Consider the following 23,973-nt stretch of genomic DNA (forward strand, 5'->3'; position numbering starts at 1 on the left):
TCTAAGCACGGCTGAAATGGGCCTGAAACGGAAGATTGAGCTGCAGCGTCAAACCCCAGCCACCAGGGAGCAGCGCGGCGCAAATTGTCCTCAACTATCGATTCCGTTGCAGAGAACCATGTAGGGGCAGAGGGAGCAAAGGCGGTGGGCTCATATGAAGGGGGACATATTGGCTGTAATTATGGCTTTTCACCTTTAAGCGGCATGTTCATGTGACTGCAGGTGTATTAGTTTATGTGCAAATCGCTGCAGAATGTCGTCGTAGCTCTACTCTAAATGAATCATTGTGGCTGAGACACTGCTGTTGGCAAAGAGGGCATTGTGGTGTGACTGGCCCGACTGCAGTGCTGCACCGTAGGCCTAAAAATATTCCATGTCAGTGGTCCCGAGAGGAGCCCAGTGCTATCCAGGCCTCTCAGTAATGAGAGCGCGGAGCTGCCTGCTACTGGTAGCCCTGCTGTCCCCCAGCTCCCTCCGGCTCAGAGATGGAGCTGGAGAAGCAGCGGCCCACAGATTTATCATAGCTCACAGAGCAGAATGTCTGAAAGCAGAGGCTCTCATTCGCAGAGGAGCGGCCCCCGGCGGGCTAACCCCTGGGCACACTGACCCAACACATTCACATATCAGAGAGGCAGACACAGACAGTTTGGGAAAGACTCGCACTTGGATTTCTGGAAAGAATAAGAGCAAAAAGCTGCACATGAGTACAGACATCAGAGAAATAAAGATTTGCTATGAGGAACAGTGTGTGAGAACTATTTTAAATGTCCCCTGTCTTGCACCATATGCAGTGGTGCGGAGACGAGAGAAGGCCCAGAGAGACTCAAAGAGAGGGGGAGTGTGAGAGGGAGAATGGACCGACATAATTGAAAGATTGAGGCTGGTTGTATTGGGCTCTATGCTATTGTACTCAGTGCAGTAATGATCCAGCCCTGTAGGGAAAGAAAATATGCCTGCAAAGGGTTGAACTGCCATTATCTGTGGCAATTATTTCAGTATATCTCACCGGAGCATCGATGTGGAGGGCGATTCTGTGGGCAATCAATGGGCAGTGTGCGTACAGAAACTCACCACTCCTAATAAAGGCGGTGCAAAAAGACCCTGTCCATACAAACGCTTTGTATTTACAGTGCCTCGAAAGATTAAGAGACTGAGCGCCGAGAAAGAGAAAGGAGAAAACATTTCCATTAAAGTGAAAAACATCATAAAGACAACTCGTCCTCCTTGTTGGAACATTTTATGGGCCTCCTTTTAACAGCTAACATAAGAGATGTCACACAGTGAATATAATAGATGAAAGATATATATACGTTTGAAGGCTGAGTTGGAAAAGGTTTCTGGGCAAAAATGAGATGGATGAATCACACTCCTCTAGTTCATATTGTATCAGGCTGCATGTAAGTGAGGCTCAGTCATCAGAGCCATTTTTAACCAATAACTACTCAGAAAAAATGGGGCGTGATGTCTATATATTTGTATATATTTATCTACTTCAAGCGTCTGATGTTTTACAAAATGCTCACCTTCAATTTCATGTGACATCCACAGCAAAAGATGGGAGGAATCTAGAAAAACAAAACATTCCCAAACGGTCTCAACTAGTGCAAATATCTTACATGAATTTTTAATATGTTGTTATGATCCTACCCTGCAATTCCTAATGAGAACTGCAAAATGACTTCTGCAAAACAGTCTTCATGGTGGTGACTCGACCCACAAGAGCAATTCCACGCCTATTTGCTATTTGCTAGTTATGAGCTGCTATCGCTTTCATTTCTGCCAAATCATCTGCGCTGTCTCCGGTATAAGCTCTACGTATTGAGACAGGTCTGGACGGCATTCAGCAGCACTCTAAGCTTTTAGCTCACATCTCACACTCGTCCACATATGCTTTGTTGAAATATATACTTTGAAATACTTAATCTGTGTCTAAAATCGACCAGTTTGTGATCAATCCACACATTGTCCTTTACTGGAAAATAAGAGTCCATCTGTATCCACTTGTACCCTGGATGTCCATGATTGTAGTCCATTGGTCTTAAACAGCATGTTGTATATGCCATATGTGCGGCTCCATGTAGCCAAGAGTACATAGTTTGTGATGAGTATATTTTATCCCATTGTTTTGTGATGGATGGCCTGACAGCGGTCCTTTCCTTGATATTCCTCCCCATCGTACAGTAAAAATGTGTGAGTCATCCTTTCCACATGGAGAGTTTCAGGTTTCCTCATGGCTCAGCGGCTCTCTTGCTATCGTGTGACCTGGAAAAGAAAAAAACAATACCAAAGTTAAGAGTGAACCATGTAATTATATGGAGCGACTCTGTGCCCCTCTTCCCACTCGCAAAACTAATGTTTTCATTTGAAAGAGCCAATCAGGGGTCACTGGGCGAATATTCCACATCAACATAAACAGGTTTCCTCTTTTTCTGGTTTTATTGGATTAAAAACCTTTTGTCTTTGCATTCTGTCTGGCTGACTGATTTCGGGAAACAGACCTGCTAACGCTGAATTTCACATGTCTTGAAGCTAATAGGGTTTGCTTACACTCGGGCAGGAAGTTGAAGACGTATAATTGGAGAAGTAAAGAGCTTGTTTTTCATCAACACAAACCCTCCCATGTGCATTTCAAATATCCTCATATATCAAGAAATCCTGGCTCCAGCTCTAGTCCCTGAAGCCGATTTAAAATGGGACAAGTGACAACATGTATCTAATGGTGCATTGTCTTTGCTGTTCCTCGTTAAACAGTATCCATGTGCCTCAGTCAGCTGATGTATGCATCTTTCTACAGCCCACCTACGCTGTGTGGGAGTGAAATCCAGCCGGACAGATACAAATCATTGTGGTGAATGAGACACTGAGGTGGTGAAAGGAGGCCATGGGTAGAAAGGGAGACGCAGGATAAAGAGGGACACAGAGAAAAGCGAGCGAGCGGAGCTGTGCGAGCAGTTGCCAGGGAATCAAAGTCTCATTGCAACTATCTTCAGTGACATCTGCCACCAGGTCTCCAAGTAACCGCTCGCCGGTCCCAAAGCACCTTGCAAATGCACAATTAATGTCCACTGATGCAGTCAGCCATTGGATCCTCGTCCCTCTCTCAGCTGATCGACCAGTCAGAAGGTTTGAGAGAAACAAAACAAGGGGGGGGTAAAAAGAAATGGCAACATGTGACAGAATGAGGATAATTGCACCTATCAGTCCCAGAGTTGGTGTTAGGCCCAGGGTCATTAATTCCACAGCCTGTGATGGAGCCCAGCAGTGCCTCTGTTCCTCAGTCTATCTCACTCACCAATTTAATTATGACTCTTAATTGTAGAGCCTCTGTGGAAGGCCCCAGCCATAATGCATTCTAATGAATGCACCAGATGTTGTGCTGTTATGCCATCTCTCGAGCAATTACTCTTATTGCGCCGGCGCCGCTTCCCTCACAACTGTTTCTCTTCGTATATTTCACCTGTAAATAAACTGCACCTGCTCCGTCCCACAGCACACTCTCTATACACTCACACACAGCCTGGATGTCAGTGCCGCAAATTAACTTTCACACCTCAACAGTTTACAAAGGGCCATGAAGGACCCTCATTTAAATCAATTCATCTCATCTGAATAGTGTCAGTTTACATGGCATCACGCGGTGGATGTGTTGGCTACAGAGTGAACAGGGGTGTTGTGTTTTCGACATCCCTGGTTTTTTTCTCTCTTGTCTGAATAGACACTGTAACAGCAGGTTAACAAGCAGGGCTCACTTGAGGGGGCTCCTTGTTTACAAGCTTTGTATTTTGTATGTAATGTTGCCAGATATTTTAAATTACTTGAATTATATAATACTATTTTTTGACCTGAAGCACCTTTTGTTGAGTTTAGTTACATGATTTGTCTTCTTAAATACACTATTAAAAACAGCAATATGGATAATGGGGTTGAAAGCTTGTTTGCGAGACACTAATTGAGGCAAGTTGTTTTACAGAAAACTTAATCAGTTCAATAAAGATCAAGAGGTCAATTCCAACTACAACAAATGTTCAACATTTATTTATATGTTTATCAGACATCAAGTCTTCCTCAGGGGAAGTTCTTTATGTGCGCACTGATAAGGTTACGTGGTTTGTTGTTACATACAAATGAGAAGGGATCAAAGCCAATGCCATAATTGTGTTTGGCTCGATATTAATGTAGGTGACAGCACATGCAAATGTAAAGAAAATAGCAGCATGTGTGTGGGGAAATGCAGAAAGTTTCCACACAAATCTATTTGATAGACAATGGAGACAGGGGTGCAAAGAGTTAGGCATTCATATTATTATTATTACTATTGTTATTGGTAGTAGTAGTAGTAGGACCCTGTGCTACTATAACTAATAATATCATTATATCTATAAATATCACTATTATCATTTTCATTGTAACATACAGTCTGACAGAGTGCCGATATGATGGTTACAAAACTGTTCCTGGTCTCCTCTTTCTCCCCCTTACTCACTCTTCTCTCCCCTCTTCACCTCTCCCCTCTCTATATTTTTTCTCGCTGACCCCCAACGGTCGAGTAAGATTTTTAAACCTAACAATTTAGTAGCACTTAAATTGCACTTAATTATAGCACATTTTAGTTTCGCTTTTTTGAAGAAATTGTACTTTCTTGATTCTTGTTGTTCTGGGTTCGTACCCTCATGGTTGAAAGCACTTATTGTAAGTCGCTTTGGATAAAAGCGTCAGCTAAATGAAATGTAATGTAATGTAACTTTGAGTCTGGTTCTGCGATTTATTTCTCTCCATAGTTGCCAAATACTTGCTTGTTGTGGGAACTTTTGGGTTTCTGTATAGTTTTGTAACATCTAGATCTTATTATGTAAAGTGTAACGAGATAATGTATTGTCCGCTTTGGCAAATTGAATTCATTTGAACTTGTTGGAAGAGACAAACAAAGACAGTTACTCATCTCACCTTGGTGGTTTTGACTTTGTTGCCAGTGCTGCAGGACCAGCCAGTCAGGTCAGGCAGGACCTTACACTCCTCCCCATCCATACACGGATGCATCTGGCACCACCACTTCTGGACTACAATAGAGGCTAGAGAAAAGGAAGAGCAAGACAGCGGCTGAAATGATGACAAGCTGTGAATAATGACAAAAACCTTGGACAGGGGTATAACACACATGTTCTTGTTATCTACTCATCTAATCATCGATCCGTTATCTCTACCGTATGTCTGAGGGTCAATGAGGACTTGCAGGGCCCAAATACAGAGACAGACAACTATTCACATTTACAAATATTACACAAATCCCAATCTGCATGTCTTTAGACCATGGGAGATCCAGCTGGGATTCGAACCGGGATCCTTCTTGCTCGTGAAAGTGCTAACCACCACACCGCCAAAGGGTTGTGTATTTTACCGTACACACAGCAACACAACAAAAACAATTATTTCAGAATGGACAAAGAAGCTTTAATACCATTTTTGACACTGATAATGTAACAAGTGCTGTCAGTGGTGCTGATCCTACAGCTGGGACTGCTGCAGGATCAGCACCATGGAGAGCGCTTGTAACAAAACACTTTGCTTCTGTTCAATCCTCCAATATCTCTGAGCATTTGTGTGTGTGTGTTTTCATCTGTAATATGATTACTGTGATTTTCACAGGAGCTAAAAAAGCAGAAGCAGTTACCTGTTTTTTTCATTATAATCAGATTAATGTAATCCCCCATCTTAAACCCTGTGTGGAAAAGGCCTGGCGTTCGCAAGAGGGAGAAAAATAAAAGCAGAAGAAACGGGGGAAATTTGACACAGATATTCACTCTAAAGCCGAGGCGGTGATAACTAATAAAAGTCTTTAACTTTCCTCAATGTAGCCAATCAAATGTGGCCATCATGTAATGCTGCAAAGAAAGACAGAGATTTTCGAATAAGTCACTGTAGTGTTACTAGTCCTTTAGTATAATATAATATAGGCATGTTTTTGCAATTGTGGAGATGGGTGATATTCTTACTTCAAAAACTATTTATATATATTATTGGCCTTATCCATAAATGTATAAAAAAATAATACAGTGAAAATTTTCTATGTATTTTGGTGTGAAAAATGGATAAGCACAAGCTTCTGAACTTGATCTACACATAATCTGGTGTTAAAACCAGAGCAGCTGACACTCAAATCTCCCAGATCATCTGACCCACTGTCACGACCGAAGACAGGCTGATGGCTGAGAATAACTCTGGTCCCTCTTTCCAAACTTATCATCCATCCATTCTCCTATCTGGGGCGGGATATAAGACTGCACCCAGTTCTCCACCCTCTGACAGACATAGAAACTGTGATCTCTTGTGACTATTGTTTCCAACAAAGGACGCAGACAAGGTGGTATTGGCAGGAAAATGGGCTTTCAAATGCATTATGCAAAACGAACACGGACAAATCCTCTCAAGTAACTTGTAAGAAGACAACGCTGTGACTGAGAGAGAAAAAGAGGGAGGAAGACAAGTCTAAATAATAGGTGCTCACCAAGAAAACATCTTTGTATTGAGGAAATGAGCAGCGAAGGGAACTAAGAGATGCAGAGAAAGAAGGGGCGGAGGAAGAAGGAGGCCGTTTGAGGATGACCGAGTCCAACAGAGAGAGAAGCAGATTAAACAACGAGAACAGAGAGACGGAGGCTAAAGAACTCAGGCAATGTGGAAAATAGGCAGCACATATTCAAGGACTGGAAGAGGAAGGCATGTAAGGAGAAGAGGGAAGCCGATGCCAAATTGGTCACCACAAAAGAAAAGAGAAAAAACTCTCACAGCCATCAGAAGGCGTAATGTTGAACACACTGTTATGATGCATGAGCTCAGTGGTAGTAAGCGGTTCTAAAAACCAATGGCTGTGTAATGCTCGTTAATGTGGCCATTACGGTGTCGACAACGGTGCTTTGCTCTGTGAGAGTGTTATTTAGAGCTAATGGGCATGGCCTGTGAGTGCTATTATGGAGTTAGCTTTCCCTGCAGCTTATCTCATGCTATACAAGGAGGGCGGGACGGGTGTGACACACAAGCAACTGCCTGTTACTTCAGAGAATGAAGAGGGGCCCCATATGCGACCTGTGATGTCCTGTGATCTCAGAGACGGGTCTCAACAGATCGATGATAAAAAGATTACAGCGGTACTTACTGTGCGTGGAGTAGTTAGCAGTGAGATCATCCCCTAAGGGACCACGTTTTTCCATACACTGTTGTAGATGCGCAGAGCCTGTGTGCTGGGTTCTAGCAAAACTACTGTGAGACCTTCAATTACAGCTATTAGATGGCCTGTAAAATCTGGTTTTGCAAGCTTGCTTCTGAATATGTAACATCTGAATTCCACTCAGGGTGATGCTGAAGGATTCTTGTGCAAGACTATGAACCCTAAATTCCCCCTGACAGCTGTGTGTGAGTGATGTGTGATAAGTAGATGCACTGTATGAATGTGTTTCTGAGTGGGTGAATGGAAAAGGTAGAAGAGCACATTATATATATAGACCATTTACTATTTACATTTACGTCACAATGGTCGACATAAGTTGTGCCAAAAAATACTTGACTAGTATTATTAGCTTGGTTGATTGAAATGATCGAAACAAACACTCTCCCTGCTAAATCTTTCCTGTGACATCTTTACTACAACAATAGTAAATGTGAAACTGTACCATTGGCAAGTTCTCAGAATAGAAAGACGATGCATTGTCTCCAGGTAAAACGTGTATAACACACAAGGTAACTCTGAGTCTACCTCTAATTGCATCAGTCTCATTAAGAGTCTGTATTTATATTCAGAAAAGCTGCATATGCTAATTATAAAAGGGTTACAGCTCAGGCGTGCATTTCATCACAGTAACTATCAGCTCATTACAACTCAAAATGGCTCCCTTTTAAGTCCCCTCTAACATTTCCAGCACGGGATCAGATGCGAGCAAATGTCTAGACAGAGCTTTGCTTAAGGTGCAGGTGATTAGGCAACACCAGGGACTGGGGCTGTGCTATTCCCTGAGTTGTGGCTCAGTCTCTGCGGTGCTCTAAATTAGGTCTGTTGAGGTTTCACGCTATGAGGCTGCCTACAGCTCTGTCTCTTCTCCCACTCATCACAACATGTCAATCTCAAACACACAAACACACACACACAGCTGATAAGTGTCACTCATCTTTATGCTAGTTGTGGTTACAGCTTTTATTTGTTTGTATGTGCGAGCAAGTATGTCACGTACATCAGCGTCGATCCCAACAAAGCTGCAGGCAGTAGCTCGGTCCTTCCTGCGCTGCCGCCTGCATTGTCATTGTAATGTTTCTGACATCAAGTGGACAAAGTTGAAATTGCAGGTCCCCTCATCTGCATTTTTAGTCATACTTCACATAGTTCAGACTCCTCTCACCACATCCAAGTGTTGTTGTTCGCAATGTTCAATTATTGTAATAATCTTGTGGATGCCATTCCTTGTTAGCAACCAATTAACACTTTATCAATGCATGCCACTTCCACCTCTGCAGGTATTTCACAGAAAAAACAACCCAACTGATATGTGACATCGTGTTTACTGGAAAGAAATTCTCACATTTTCACCGACCGCAAAAACAACAACATTCACACCCAGAGGCACTCGCCGTTCCCCATCGTTCGCCATACAACCGTTTACACTCACACTGCATTAATCTAGCGCCTGTGACTTTTAGGGGAGAGGTGAAAATTGATTTAATGACATTAAACTGAAAAGTTACCAGGTTAAAAGGGATTTCTTCACCTCTAACCTACTTTCATCTAAAGTCGGTTGAGTCACATGATAGAGAATAATAGATGAACCCTTGATATGAAAAAAACAACGGATTCAGTGAATACGTATCCCATTGTATCATTCAAATGTAGCCTGTTTGATGTGAGGCCGGGGACACTAATACAGTATGTGCACTCAGGTGTGAAGGAGTGTTTGCCCATTAATTCTTTACAAAGGCAATCCCTGAACTCACTCAATGAACCAACACAAACTGCAACGGGAAGTCTACTTTACTTTGCACATGTGTGTCTATTCATCTGCAGGCGTGTGTGTGTTTGTGTGTGTGTGAGTGTGTGTGTGTGTGTGTGTGTGCGTGTACATGTATGCAGTCCCCCACTGTACTGTACGTGTCATGCGTAAAAGCACAGCCACAAGCAGTCCTGTGCTCTTGCTCCCAGATCATTACTATTTAAAGGGAATATGATGCACCTTTACACAAATACACACACACACACACACACACACACACACACACACACATACACAAAGAAGAAGTTGGGGGTGGAGCCAGAGGTATGAATACCGCCAGGCATTGTAACTGTTCCACTCAGTGATCCTGTAGTGCAGGAGCAGTTGGAGAGAGGCATCCATCTCTTTCTGTAATGATTTACTAACACACTGAGTTTATGTTGCCGCATCACACACACACACACACACACACACACACACTCACACACACAATGAGAAAAAAAAACAAGTGGAAAATGTTCAGAAAGAGATTATACATGGTGAACATTTGCACACACACACACACTCACAAAGACAGACTGTCAGAATGACACAAGCATGTATTATGGAGGAGACATTACAGTAAACAACATCAGGCTTATCTGTGCTGACACGCTCTACTTGATTTCTTTGCCCGATAATGAAACAAGTTTGTCTGTGAGCACATCTCACACTGAACTAAATCCACTCATCCACCATTTTTATCAGGCCTCTGTGCTCTCCACTGCCGGACACACTTTAGTGGTAGTGTCAGTGGAAAGATTTAAAGTCCTTTTTTATGACTAGAACCCGTAGCATCGCAGGCACATACCAAGTATTCTGCTCAATTTGTGACTATATTAAATCATTTTTGTAAAGTTCAAATTTGTACTTTTGCTCCACTGCATTTATGAAAAAAACTATTTTTTTATTTGAATGTACCTGCACTTTGTAATTAATAATTGCTCTGCAGATAAATGCACAGAGGGTCATTTGATGTGACTCATTGTTAAAGGTAAAATGACACAGCGGTACACATATAAAGTGCTTCATTTAGCTCTGCATGTATGGGCTACAGTATTAAACGGCTCCCTGCAGGTTAATGCATTGACAATTTGTGTTGATAATAATGTGCTTCCAATTTGATGCCCTTAAAAAAGGTCGTTCATCCCCACCTCCACCTTTGTAAAGTGTTGATGTTTTTTTATTTAAGTTTTAAAGTCAAACTTTTACCTGATGAGGAATACTTTCATATTACTGCATAAACACATTATACAAGTTAATGATCTGCATCCTTGTTCACATAGAAGCAATAGCTTGCACATTTTACAAGAGGATGGGTTTGTTTTAGAGCGTTGTAGAGATTTACATTCATTCCCTGGAGGTGCACACTAACACAGACCACAACACTTTCCTAACTAACACTGTGAGACTGACCAAACTTGGCAGAACTTCAATTGAGACACAAACATTTTATTTATCCTGACAACACAACAGTGGAACCAAACAGTGGACACACACTTAAACAACTCTATAGACCCACTGCATCGCTCCTGCAGAGAAACAGTTTAACTTCATGACCTCTGTAATCAATTCTACCAACGAAAACTCTTCACTCTCAGATTTAGATTTTTGAAATCACTTTGTTTACAGCAGTAACTCCTCATCCACTCAAACACCATAATTATAATAGAAAAATAAAACCACAAAGACATGGCTTTCATGATAAATGCAGCAAAAAAATCAAGGAAGTTCACTTGAAAAAGTTAGTCTGACAGTAATGGGCCCTGTGCAGCAGCCAGTAATGGGACCTGCTACCATTCCGCCGGCATCAATAATGTAACTCCATTTACACTGAAGCTTTTCTACAAAGGGCCGGCTACTGAGAGGGGTTCTCTCTCTCCCATCAGCGCTCCAGCCGACAAAGGTGAGAGGCGTGTGAGTGGATGTGTGTCCGCAGACGTGTCTGTGTGAGTAAAACAGTGTCGGATGGGGTGAGATCCTTTGTAAGTGTGAACTCCGAGGTCAAGCATGACTCATGAGATAAGTGCTGCTGAGCGCTGGATTTAGAAGTGAGAGGGGGTGCGACTCGGAGGTGGGATATGAATGGGAAATTAGAAAACCTCACAGCTAGTGTGTGTGTGAGTGTGTGTGTGTGTGCGTGCATGCGTGTGTGTCTGGGTAAGGGAACTGGTTTTACTAATGCTCGTCATTGTTGTTTTCTTTCTTTCAGCAGATGATACTTAGTCATTGAAGTGAGCAAACAAAAGCAAAGCATCAGGGGCCACACTTTTGGCAGAGAAGTTTCGCAGGATTCCTTACTTATCCCAGTTTTCATTAAGAAGCCAATCATCTTTGCTCTGGTTGCTTGGTTTTATCATTATCTAGTGAGTGTTCCCATAAAAGAACTCATCAAAGAGACTAAACAACAACCCTGCTTGTTTATTGGGGGAAAGTAGTGTTGAAATGAACTCCATGGTGTGTCTGTGACTGAGTCATTTGAATGGGAAAAGCACCGTCTACTGGCCACATGCAGGAATAGCAACCCAGTGGATCTGAACAGTCGGACAAACGTGAGATTTGCTTGTTTCTTTGTGACATGAGGAAGATTGCTGTATTCAAACCAACACCAAGCTATGAATGACTTTTGGGCAAACAAGAGTTGTATGACATACAAAACATGCACAACCTCATTATTTGGTGTGATAATGATGATCTCCTTAGTCTAACACCCTCATTAAATGTGCAGGCCTAGTTTTTGCAACAGCGAGGCATTTCAGTTATTTTCTTTACAGGCAGGTTTGATGTGGGATATGGTGAGACAATTTTTTGGAAAATTATTCTAAAGAAAATCTTAATCTTGTATATATCTATGTGCTTTTTTTTTATTATTCTTCATCTCAGTCTTATTATACGCCAGTCATTCTGTTAACATATTACAAAAATTGTCTGGAAATAGAAGTCTTGTTAGGGTGAGTTAACGTCTTCTAGAACATCCTTATTTCAAAAAAGAAAAATTAAAACGTCAAGTTCCAAGTCTGAAAAAAATACTTCACTTCATTCGTGTCCACACAACTCATAAAAAGCCTCCACCTGCTCGGGTTTATCAGTGGTTCAGGTCGGTACGAGAGTGGAATCAGCTTCCATCTCCCGGCTGACCTTAACAGTTTGAATAACCCGTGTTGCTTCGAAGATTCACTGGCGTCACTCACGTATGAGACAACTATATATTTTACTCTGGTAGGGGGCTAATGCAGTGTGATTGGATCAGGCTGGCTGACACACTGTGTGTGTGGTGGTGATCTCAGCGGAGCATCTGTGGATGATAGGGGTCAGTGACACTGCTTGTTTCTTGCTGGGCAGAAGCTCTCGGAGCGGACAAACGGCTGGAACACAGGTCTATGAAAACGACCCGTGGCTTTCATCTGTCCATCATTACACATACACAGCATGCATTAGCGGGCACAAACACATTTATATGTTATGTGTCTGCTGTGTGTGTGGGCAGAATTCTATGGATAATGAATGATCTGCTTCAGTTTTTCTCGACCAAATCTTCATTTATGATCAACATCCATCCATCCATTATCTGTACTGCTTATTCTTTAGAGGATAGCGGGGGAAGCTAGACCCAATCCCAGCTGGACAGGTCGCGGAGCCATCATATAGAGACAAACAACCATGTCTATGGTCAATCGAACCATAAGCTGCACGTCCTTGTGGGAGGAAGCCGGAGTACTCAGGGAAAACCAATGCCGACACGGGGAGAACTTACAAGCTCCTACACAGAAAGACCTTGGCCAAGCGGAGACCCCAACAAGGAACCAGCTTCTTGCTTTGAGGTAACAGTGCTCACGGTCACCGTGGCAGCTCAGTCAACATCATGATTTGTCCCAAAACCTCCTTCTGGGTAGTGATTGGGTTATCACCTCAATTTTACGTCTCTATCCATTAATGTTATCAGAGGAAGACACTTTCTCTTTCACCATCTGTTGGGTTCTGCAGTGATCTGACTAGATATGAAGTGAAATGCTGTCCCAAATAAAATCAGGCCTTTTAAACTGCAGTTTAAATTTCCAGAGTTGAGGCCAAGCCTGTCTGGGCTGACAGCTGTTGCATATTTGCTCCTCTTTTCATAGATCACAGGGAATAAGGAAGGCAAGGAGACACTCTTGGCAGGGGTTCATCTATGTTAGCACAGGATGCTAGACTAGCAGGGCACGGATATACGGTTCGGGTAGATCCCAGGTACACGCACTAAACAACCCCATTACAAAAAGCATAAACATAATTAATACTGACTTTACAATAAACCATACACAGGAGAATACCTCAACTTCATAGTGCAAGTTAGAAATCATGGATAATGCCGATACTAAGTGTGTTACGACAGTATCTTAAATTTAATATTTATCAAACTGGATCTGTTTCTTAATCGTGCATCTTTTCTAATAGAGGGATAAATACGCCCTGTGTGTCCTTTTCCCATCAGATTTAAAAGGTTTAGTTTGTGTGAGGGGTTGAGTGTTGTCCTCCAGCCTGGAAGCCAATTTACATAAAGCACAGCATTTTATTCGTTCCTGTCTCACCTGCAATTACCTCATTTATCTCTCAAACTGAATCTGCTAATGATCGAGGTGAAATGCTCTGTATAACAAATAATTACAGCCTCTTTGACCCTGTCTGGTTCAAACCTTGCGGAAACATGTTGTGCAGCCGAGCACTGTCCATACGTACAAACCCTGGTTTTAAATCCTGCTCACGTTCCCCAGGTTTCCAAATATAAAATAGGTGCGGCAGAACTTTACAGACTCTGCAGCAGAGTTGTGGGGAAAAGTGTGATAAAATAATGCATGAGGCATCTCATATATTTCTCTTTGACTTAATGGTGCAGCCATGAAAACGTCCTGTGTTGGAATATTTCCCTGACTGTATAGGTGTCATGTACTGTTGCTTTAATGAAGTGTTGAATGGGTTCGTACTGAACATACAGTATATTTTAATGCAGGGTGGAATCTTTACAGCTACTTCAGGGTCAATTTAATGACCAGTCAAACCAGAGACTCAAAGCTCCACTATCAAATCACGTAGGGAAGGTTTCTTCTTCTGTCTGCTGTAGCATTTTGTCTTCACAGAAATTAAAAAAGGTGTATTTCAAAATAAAATTAACCAACAGTGTTCAGCTTTTGAAAAAAAGTAGTTTCAAGCCAGACAAAACATATATAGAGGATCTGGATTTTGGGACTGCTAATACAACACTAGGACTTTCTTGAATCTACACAAACACAGACATGAAGAGATTTTTACCTTCCACACACGAAGGTCTGGTTCTGGTGGTGCCGGCAACCTGCCCCGGGAAACAGGAACACTTGACAGTTTGAGAGCGCTCCTCAATCTTGTTCTTATTACAGCAGCGATGGACGGCCACCACTTCACACGTCCCCTGCTTCACCTGATACGAGACTGAGAGAGAGAGACATAGAAAGGAGAGGAGAAGGGCATTATTTGATAGAAATTCATAGACTGTAATTTTTTTTTGCTATTTTGAGCTTGTTGTTGCCAAAAAACGTGGTTTAAGTCAAATGTTGTTCTGCAATAAAACAATCAAATACAACCGCTTCTCTGACAATCACACAAATCTGCTGAATGATTCTGTTTTGTATGGAATCCTCCCTTTCCAGCCTCATACTCTTTGATTCATAAATAAAATCTCTTTAGTGATACTTTGCTTTTATTCTCAGCCCAGTGCCCTCATTATCGACATCACAGAGGCTGCTCTGGGGGGGGGGGGGGGGGGCAAAAGACATGTTGACAAAAACAATCAATTTCTTTGGTTTCATTTCAGACATATTGAGCCACTTTATCAGACATGCATATTTTATGAGGAAGTCATGTGGTGGAACAACCTACTAACAGAACATTGCCAGAACCCATCACTATTAAGTGCACGTGTGTGTGTGTGTATGTACCGTTACACATGTACGTATATGTCTGCTCTTCTCGTCATGTATTTGTGGTGTCTGTGTTTGTGTGTGTTGGCTTCTGCATTCCCACATAGTCAAATCATTTGGCCCAGATTAGGCCCACATGCGGCCCACATATGGCACTTGGGCAGTTCGCCCCTGTCTGCCAGACCTGGGCCATAGGTAATCCAAAGTAATACTGCATGTCAACCAAAGGTGTCGAAGGTGGCCCGAATTTGTTTTGTGCTATTTGGGCCATATTCCGCATTTACCAATTTAGCTTCACAGACAGGATACACCATGCCGAGAGCACCGCATTTTTGCCAAAAGTGACCCACATTTGTTTTGGGATATTTGGTACACTTTAGTCTCACACCCATTCTGTCCAGGCCACAAGAAGGCCAGAGGTGTCGCATCACTGCCAGAAGTGGCCCACTTGCGAATAATATCTGTGGTTTGGATGTGTGTTCCTGAAAGTCATATTTTTCACGAGGATAACTGTTTTTCTTCGACACCGCCAACACACAAACAGCGTCTCAACTCCCTTGATTACCTCCACACTTCCCCGGGGAGTTGCTCTGTTTTTATGGTGACATACACCCGACAGTAACGGGACAGAAGGTCATGTTTGACTTAAAGTTTGAACCCAACGCTGTCTACCTGGTTGCAAAATGCATCTTGATGTGTGCGTGTGTGATGTTACTGAGATAATAAGCTTTTAATTGGAATCATGTATGTTAAGTCTCACTTGATTAACCTCGCCGAGGGAAATGCCTCTTGTTAAAAAAACAGATCATCAATTTCCATGTGCGAAAATATAAATACGGATTTGCACATGTAATAAGTAGCTTCATGGTATGTAGCAGTGGTATGTCACATTTTATTCAAGCATGTTAACCCCATGAATCTCTCAGGATGAAGTGTTTTTTGTGGCCACCTAAAGAAAAACACCTTCACCACAGATGTTGGGTAAAATGTTTAGATAATACAATCTGTGCTTATGGCTTCTGAACGGATTCCAGCCGCCTCATCTTCACTCTCAAAGCTCGTGGTGCACTCCGGAGCGTCGGTCGCTGGGCACAGCAAACCCTGCTGGTGACATTACTACCTATAAGCCTCTTTACAGCCCTGGAAAAACCTTGGTTATACTGTATCATAAGCCCAGATTTCATTTATGTACGTGACTTTACCCAGACCCCAAAACTTTTCATGCTCAGCTGAATGAGCTTTGCAGGCAAGACACAAACGTGCACACACACACACATACACACACTCACTGCTGCAAACACACACACACACACAGCACACATTCACACTCTGCAATGGGTTCCATTTCTTCAGGCCATGGCCCCTCTCATCCTTTCTGATTTAAAGTTTGTTTGTTCTCTTCTCCAGAGAGCCCCACCAATGATCCCTGGCTCTCTGAGGGTGCCCCTCCGCCATCATCCCTCCACTTTCATTTCCCTCACTTCTCTGTCTCAGGCTCTCCCGAGGCTGGAGCAGCTGCCAGATTACACCCCCCACTACCCCCTGCCCTCACACACAAACACATACAGCCTATATCTACAGATAGACATCTAGAATAGACGAGAACAATCCCAACAAGATAAGAAATTTCTTCTTTTTTTTTATCTCTGATGGGGAAAAAAGTGAAAGTGTAGTTCAAGTACTATAAAATCGCCCTTGTTTTAATCAGACTCAAGCCCCCATTATCATTATTGAAATTAATTCACTGGTGCCTGGGTAAAAGCCCCCTATCTCCGAAACAGGCAGCTTGTTAGTGAGAAAGAGAGAGCGACGGACAGAGTCATGCAGAAGGAGGAGAAGCGGTGTCACAGGCGGCAGAACGAACAAAGAGCAGCTCAACTCCCGTTGGCGTAATGAGGTCAGAAGGTTCACAGGTCTCCGCTATATACTGCCCACATCTGAGCTGAAGCCTCTAAAGGTGTGTGTGTGTGTGTGTGTGTGTGTGTGCGTGTGTGAGTGTGTGTGCGTGTGTGTGTGTGTGTGTGTGTGTGTGTGTGTGTGTGTGTGTGTGTGTGTGTGCGCGTGTGTGAGTGTGTGTGCCTTCATGAGAGAGCAAACTGCACGTAGAAACATATTGATGATGTTTTGTTGGCTTGTAAATATCATTAACTGTAATAATAGGATTAATAAAGTAAGATAAGGTACTTCTTGCTGTATTTCTTGAATATGAAGTAACTCACTTCTGTAAGATGTATAAAAAACTGAAAAGTTCAGACATCCCACAGATTAAACAAAGCTGTGAGACATAAATTAATTAAATATTTTCAACTGTCTCCAATAAAAGCACGCTGTTAGCAGTAACATAGGTTTTAGTTACACTATCGCTCAATATCAAAGGCATTCACACCTTTTTTTTTCTTCAATAATGGAAAGCTGACATTCTCTCGCAGTGAGACAAGGTTTCACCCTACAACACAAATGATCAACGTATTGGTATAGGTGAAAATATTCAGATCATTTCTAAAAAATAACTGGCACTAAGCAGAGCTCATACCTCACGCCAGACCCACAGCAGACCCTTCACATTCCATCAAGACGCACCAAATTGCACACACTCATAAATATCAGTCCCCTGAATAAGTCGGAATTTTTCATCAAGATAAGTGAATTGTTCCCTGAGAAATCATCCCCATATTTTTTATATAACCTGAAAAAGACAAAAGTGTCAATAGTACAAAAACGCCCAGACTTTTTGTAAGACAAGAAAAACAGGATAAGGTTTACACCAGATATCTTAAAAACTAACGATTGCATTTTACACAGTAAGACCAAATAAAGTAGAGCGCAAATCTCTGCCCAGGCCCAACAGTCTAGATATCAGTTCCTTAAATGTGCCTGATTCCATTTTCATCAAGAATCCGGAATTATTCCCCTGGAGAATGGTGGACACTGTGTTAAAAACCTGGATTTGCACCAAAATGATTGAATGAGTTCTTCCCTGATCCATAATGCATTCATCCTGGTAATCCATCCAGTAGTATGTATGTAGTCCTGCTAACTACTGAACTAACTAACTGACTCACTACCTTAAACAGACAAAAGCTTATCCTCGTTGGCAGAGGTAATAAAATAACATTTTTAGTTTGTAAGAGCAGACACTTCCTAAGCTAAAGTACACATCATGTGGATCTATGATTTATAACCTTAAGCATCCAGGGTATTTAATCGATAAACAGAGGTTGTGAAGAGTCATACAGAGTTTACAGTCAAAAACTATCTTATGTGGGTGGAATCAATTCAAAACCATCCACCCATGCTGCCCCGAAACTACACTTTTCTTGTCTTTATTGCAAAAAACACGCTTGTCTGGGATACTGTTAGTATATTAACTGAACATTGGTTCTGTCTTCAGATATGCTGGAAAGAATAAGTTGTATGTGTATCTTACAAACTTGTTAAATGTTTCATGCTCAGTGCAACAATACTGAAATACAGGAATTTGGCAATATAAGCACCTAATGACTTTTTCTGTAGCAGACTGTTACTGAGAAGTGAATTATTCAAGATGTCCATTGTTTGAGGGGTAAAAATCATAAAGTCAGATCAATATCTATCAACTCCAAATCCAAAAATCCTGATTGGAGCCTGAACTCAGTGAAATTGTTTGGTTTTCCCTCCCACAGCCCGTGTTCGGAGAGCTGCAGCCTCTCCCCCCTCATCTGCTAATGATACTAGTGTTGAGCCCCCACTCAGCCACCCCAAAGCTATTCACACATAATAACAGTGTATCTAATGTCTCAGTGTTGCCTTTAAACTATTCTGTTATGGCCGTCTCAGTGTAATAGAGCCCTGCACACGCCGAGATGAAAAGACTTCTCAAGCATGGCTAAACGCTTCTATTCCTCTGGCAGCCAAAAGGGAGGTATGGGTCGTGTGTGTGTGTGTGTGTGTGTGTGTGTGTGTGTGTGTGTGTGTGTGTGTGTGTGTGTGTGTGTGTGTGTGTGTGTGTGTGTGTGTGTGTGTGTGTGTGTGTGTGTGTGTGTGTGTGTGTGTGTGTGTGTGTGTGTGTGTGTGTGTGTGTGTGACAACAGTAACCACGCAGCCAACAAACTTAGTTACCTTGAACCGATGGGTTAGCCAGGCGTTTGATGTATTCTGACAGACACAGGCAAGCCGGAACAACTGTGCAATTTATCAAAAGGCCGTGTCTTACCCTCGTCAATATCTGACAAGCATGTCCACCGCTCTGAAAGACCAGATATCTGGCGAATCTGTCAGAGGTGGCCAAGACGGGAGCCCACTGGTAAATTTCAAGGCAGCAAAATTAGAAAGATCAGCTGCGTGGGACAAGGTGACAATGACGTCCAACATATATTCTCTAACATAAAGCAACATATTCACACTGGAATCTCCAAACCTTTTGAAACTCTAACCTTTATTTTTTACCTATTTTCTTTATTAATTTTCCCTTTTTAAGACCGATCACTCATTGCCCTTCCTTCCCCTGCTCCGATGCACAATGCCCTCCTTATCCAGGTCCGCCACAGCCCATCAATCCTGCAGACATTATCAGGGCTTAACAGGCCCACGTCAGGCATCACCCAGCTTTATGCAAATGGCCATTAAGAGGTGCTGGTACGACCGAGTACTCAGGTGCTAAGAATTCCAAGCAAAGCCTGCTCGCCGACGCCTTGTCAGAGCCGTTGTTTTTCACGGAGACTTAGATCAAAACAGACTGCAATCGAGTACGCCTGCGTGGACATACATACATTTAGGTGTTGTGTAACATGTCTTTACAAGCATGCTTATATTTAAAGAATAAATATGACAAAAGCCTTGGCAGTAGCACTTTTCATGCAGAAATATCCTGGTATGGATTCTTAACATGAGCCGAGGTGAATGCAAAAACACTGAATGAGAAGTGTATATAAGACGTCTGCTGTGATTAAAAGTATATTAAGTCAAGAAACCAAACAAAATGTACGAATTTCAAATCACACTGCAATGGCCCTATACAAATAATAATAATAATAATAATAATAATAATAATAATAATAATAATAATAATAATAATAATAATAATAAGTTAAATCGAGTAATATCCACACATTAGTAACCGACCGATTGGTCTCATTCTCCCATTTCATTCCACAAAAAAAAGAAGAGAAGCTCATGAGAATTTCAGTGGAAACTTGCTCAGAAGCAGAGCCATGAAAACACATTTAGTTATTTTACCTGTTTCAATAATAAACAAAACGAAAGGTCAAAGTGCAGAATTTGTAAATTTGTGTTGCGTTAGATCGACCCCTCCTGTAATGCAATGTACTGTGTGACCTGCTTTTGAATAGTCTCTTGTTATGAAAACGCAGCGCAGGACTAAATGAATAGTGATGAAAAATCAATAGGTGTGTTAATTTGCATTCTCTGCCATAGGTTTCATTTCTACCCAGCTTTGTTTTATCTAAGTGAGAGGACCAGCTGTGAAAATGGCTGAGAGAGGAATGAATGCATCAGTTGATGGTGTTTGATGTTCCAGTGTTATGGACCTGGATGTTCACTCTGTCTGTGCTTTTACCTGCTGCGAGGTGTGCGAGAATATTAATTATCTCCCTGTTATTGTCCTAAAAGCCCTAGTGCTAGGGGTTATAAAAGCTACAAATCCAGATATACAATTAGTTTTATTATTACTTTTCGAATTTAAAAAATAAATGCAGTACTCAGAATCTGTGGGTCATATAGATGGCAAGTTGGATTGATGGATAAACCGTTTTTTAGATAATTTGTGCAACATTGTAGCACGGAGTGGAGGAAATGTTCGATAGCTCATTCAAAAAAAAATGTATACGCCTCAGAGTCCTGCTTGAAAATAAAAAAAAGCAGATGCTATGTTTTCACACTAAATTAAAGTGACAGCTGTCAGTCTTATCATGTCTGAATGGTTAGTTGACATTCATTCCGCCCATTCCCATTATAGATAATTTTTTTAGGTGAATTTCTTTGGGATGACAGATTGCCTCTGAAAATGACACTGAGTAAATGAGACTAAGCTTTTTTTTAAACATGATATTTCAAGCTGAGCATTTTTTGACCTCTAGAGCCACCATGTGGCAGCAGATGGTACACCACCAGGAGGACGGCTCAAACAAATGCCTCACTGACCTGCACCGAAAAACAACACTTAAGTGGGAAACAAAACAAATCTACTATCTAGCAATCGTAAAGCACCGGCAATTATTTTTTGGCCTCAAACCGCTGTTTGTGTGTCAACAGCCAAAGTCTTCAACTCACACTAATTAAAGTAAACCCCCCACCAGTCGGTTTTGGGAGAGAGCCCCCTTGTTCCACAGCGCAAGTGAAACAAGGATGGGGCTGGTACCCAAACTGACCTTCACAATACACAGGGCCTGCAATTAGTAGTGTCCCTGCCGTAAGCACGCTGCCTCCTCTCCCTCAAAAGGGAAACTAATACCATCACCCACTGCGCAGACTGGGCGCTGGTAGCATTTCCATGGCACGCAAAGGTCACCTTGCAGAACACGAGCAGAGAGAGCAAAGAAACCGAGAGATAATTAACGGTATTGTCACAATTAGGTTCAAGGAAGAGGTGGCTTGGGAGCTTTGTCGCCAACAAATCTAAGTTTGAGATCCTGTGTGACTCAGCACAACTGTCCCAGTAGCCAGCCCCAATAAATTATTAACATATGATTGTAAGAAAACTTTACTGGTCATTTTCGGGGGTTGGGGGGGGGGCATGTCTCCATCACCAATGGAAATCACAGATATAAGTGTGCGCGTGTGTATCTGTGTGTGAGAGTGTGTATGTCGTCTAGGTATTACTCGTGTTGTCTGTTTATGCAGTCACATTATGGGGACAAACAAAAAGTCCAAATAACGTAACTCATTAAATGTTAAAATGCAGACAGGTTTAAAGGTTAGTAAGGTAGGTCTTAGGGTTATACATGTAGTAACTATGTGTGTGTGTGTAGGGTGGGAGGCTTGCAGCTTTGCATATTTCAGACATGCAATTATGAGCCTAAGGATTAGAAGTCATGGGCCTCTGTGGCCTCCTCTACGTGACACTTAGGCCTGTTTGGAAACAAAGAATCAGAACAGATGAGCCCAGCATCACCTCTGACCTCCTGTTACCAGATCACAGATCAGACAACACCCACACTGATCTGTTGACAGCTTCTACGATGTATCTGTATACGTTGGGGCTAGAGGATTCAGAGGGGGGGTGCTTATGCATCCAGGGCCAAAAACAAAGTCTCATCTGGATCACGTTCAGTCACACTGTGGGTCTCTGAGCCACCCTCCAGGTTGGGGATGGCTCAGTCTGCGACAGGCTCAAGGAACATGTGTTGTGCCTCTGCAGTGACAGTGTAATTAACCTCTCTTGGTCATGGGAAGGGTGGAGGGGAGGGGGTTCGGAGCGAGACCTGGTGTACCTGTCGGTCCCCGGTGGTTACGGTTGCCAGCAGACACCGGGTCAACACTGAGCATCACCAAGGCAACGAGGAAGGCCACCTGCAAAGGCCAAGCTGACCTCCGCCACAGTTTCATCCTGAGAGAGAGACAGAGCGGATGGGGAGAGAGAGGGGGGCATAGAGGAGAGCAAAGGGGGACGAGAAAAGAGATTAGGACCAAGACCAACCCCACCACCCAAAACAGACACACACATACACACAGAGCACAGCACAGCACAGCTCAGCTCAGCACAGCCGACAAAAAAATATTGCCTTCCATACAAGCAGACACAATGTGAGAGTCGAGCTGGGAAAGGTCAAAGGAAAAAGTGACAAGCTGGAGAACAGAGTAGATCCGAGGAGATGTTTTCCTCCAGCACAGACAAACACAGTGTTTTACTCTGCCGATTACATAAGGATGAACTCCTTCGGTTTAACGATTTTCTTAGCAATCGAACTTTATGAGTCCTGACTGGTTGAAATTATACTTATAATAACATATGTACAAAGGCTGCAGCTATTCATTATTTTCATGGTTGTTTGTTGATTATATTGCAGCTTATTTCTTTATTGTTATTTACCCCCAAGGCCAAATTACAGTACATCATATGCAAACCCATAAATAATTACAGAAAACCCAAGGGTTCAAATCTGATGAGTGAGGGAAACATGAGACGTTTGTCCAAAAATTACGAAAAACATGATATCAGAATTTCACAGACTGAAGAGTGATGTCTTTAGATAGTTTGTTTCAACCAACCTACAGTTAGTTCAAAACTAAAATGTATTCTGTTAAACATATTTTGAATAAGACGTTGATACAGAGGTGAATAAAAAATAACTGAAATGATACCTTAGAAAAATTATGTTTGATCGACTGTCTGTTTATTGACGCTGTGTAAGCTCGACAGCTGTTTTTTTTTTATTTCCTCTGATGGACAAGAACAGTGATAATGGATTAATAACTGAAGGCATTTTTCAGGAAAGAAAAATGTGAATATTTTCAGATTTTCTCAGCTTCATATTTATAACAATACATGACATTTGGTTGTTTTTCTGGGAACTTAACTGTTTCTGACATTATACTAATTCAAAAATAAATGAATCACTGACAACAAATAATCATGAGCTCTGGACTATGTGGTTTAAGAAGTTTTATTATCTTTTTCTATTCCCCTGTGATCGTGTGTGTGTCACAGGATGTCGTCTCACCTGTTGGTCGTCTCAGTCTCTTTTGATCTCTCTTCCGCTGAGTAGCTCCTCTATGGACAGAGCGTAAAGGCCATTGCTGCATTCACCAACACACCTCAGCTCTGTGTCGCCCTCTCCTCGTCCTCGTCTCACTCCTGTTTCTCCTCTTCCTCCTCTCAAGCAGAAGAAGACCCTATAGAGAGAGGACGTACAAAGATATGCAGTCAGGAGGGTGTGAAAGCCTAGATTCAGTCAGATCCATTGTTTACTATAGGTTCACCTACCCCCAGGATGAATGTGATCCCCAATCAAGTCATCACACACACTGCTCTCTCCCTCTTTCTCTCTCCAACATGCACACACTCACACATGCACACTTCTTCCGAGGCTGTCATGTAC

General features: G+C 42.2%; 1 protein-coding gene across 1 annotated transcript; it reads right to left on the reverse strand.

Annotated features, from left to right (window-relative positions):
• Positions 1–1,290: 1,290 nt before the first annotated feature.
• On the reverse strand, positions 1,291–22,486 carry tafa4b (TAFA chemokine like family member 4b). The gene is made up of 4 exons (XM_053441945.1): positions 22,366–22,486; positions 14,295–14,450; positions 4,945–5,069; positions 1,291–2,262 (listed from the first exon to the last, which is right to left on the reverse strand). The coding sequence occupies exons 1-4, from the start codon at positions 22,478–22,480 to the stop codon at positions 2,251–2,253; spliced, it is 408 nt and encodes a 135-aa protein (XP_053297920.1). The 5' UTR covers positions 22,481–22,486; the 3' UTR covers positions 1,291–2,250.
• Between the last annotated feature and the right edge of the window lie 1,487 nt (positions 22,487–23,973).

This window comes from Pleuronectes platessa, chromosome 2 (assembly GCF_947347685.1).
Source record: "Pleuronectes platessa chromosome 2, fPlePla1.1, whole genome shotgun sequence".
In the NCBI taxonomy this organism is placed as follows: domain Eukaryota; kingdom Metazoa; phylum Chordata; class Actinopteri; order Pleuronectiformes; family Pleuronectidae; genus Pleuronectes; species Pleuronectes platessa.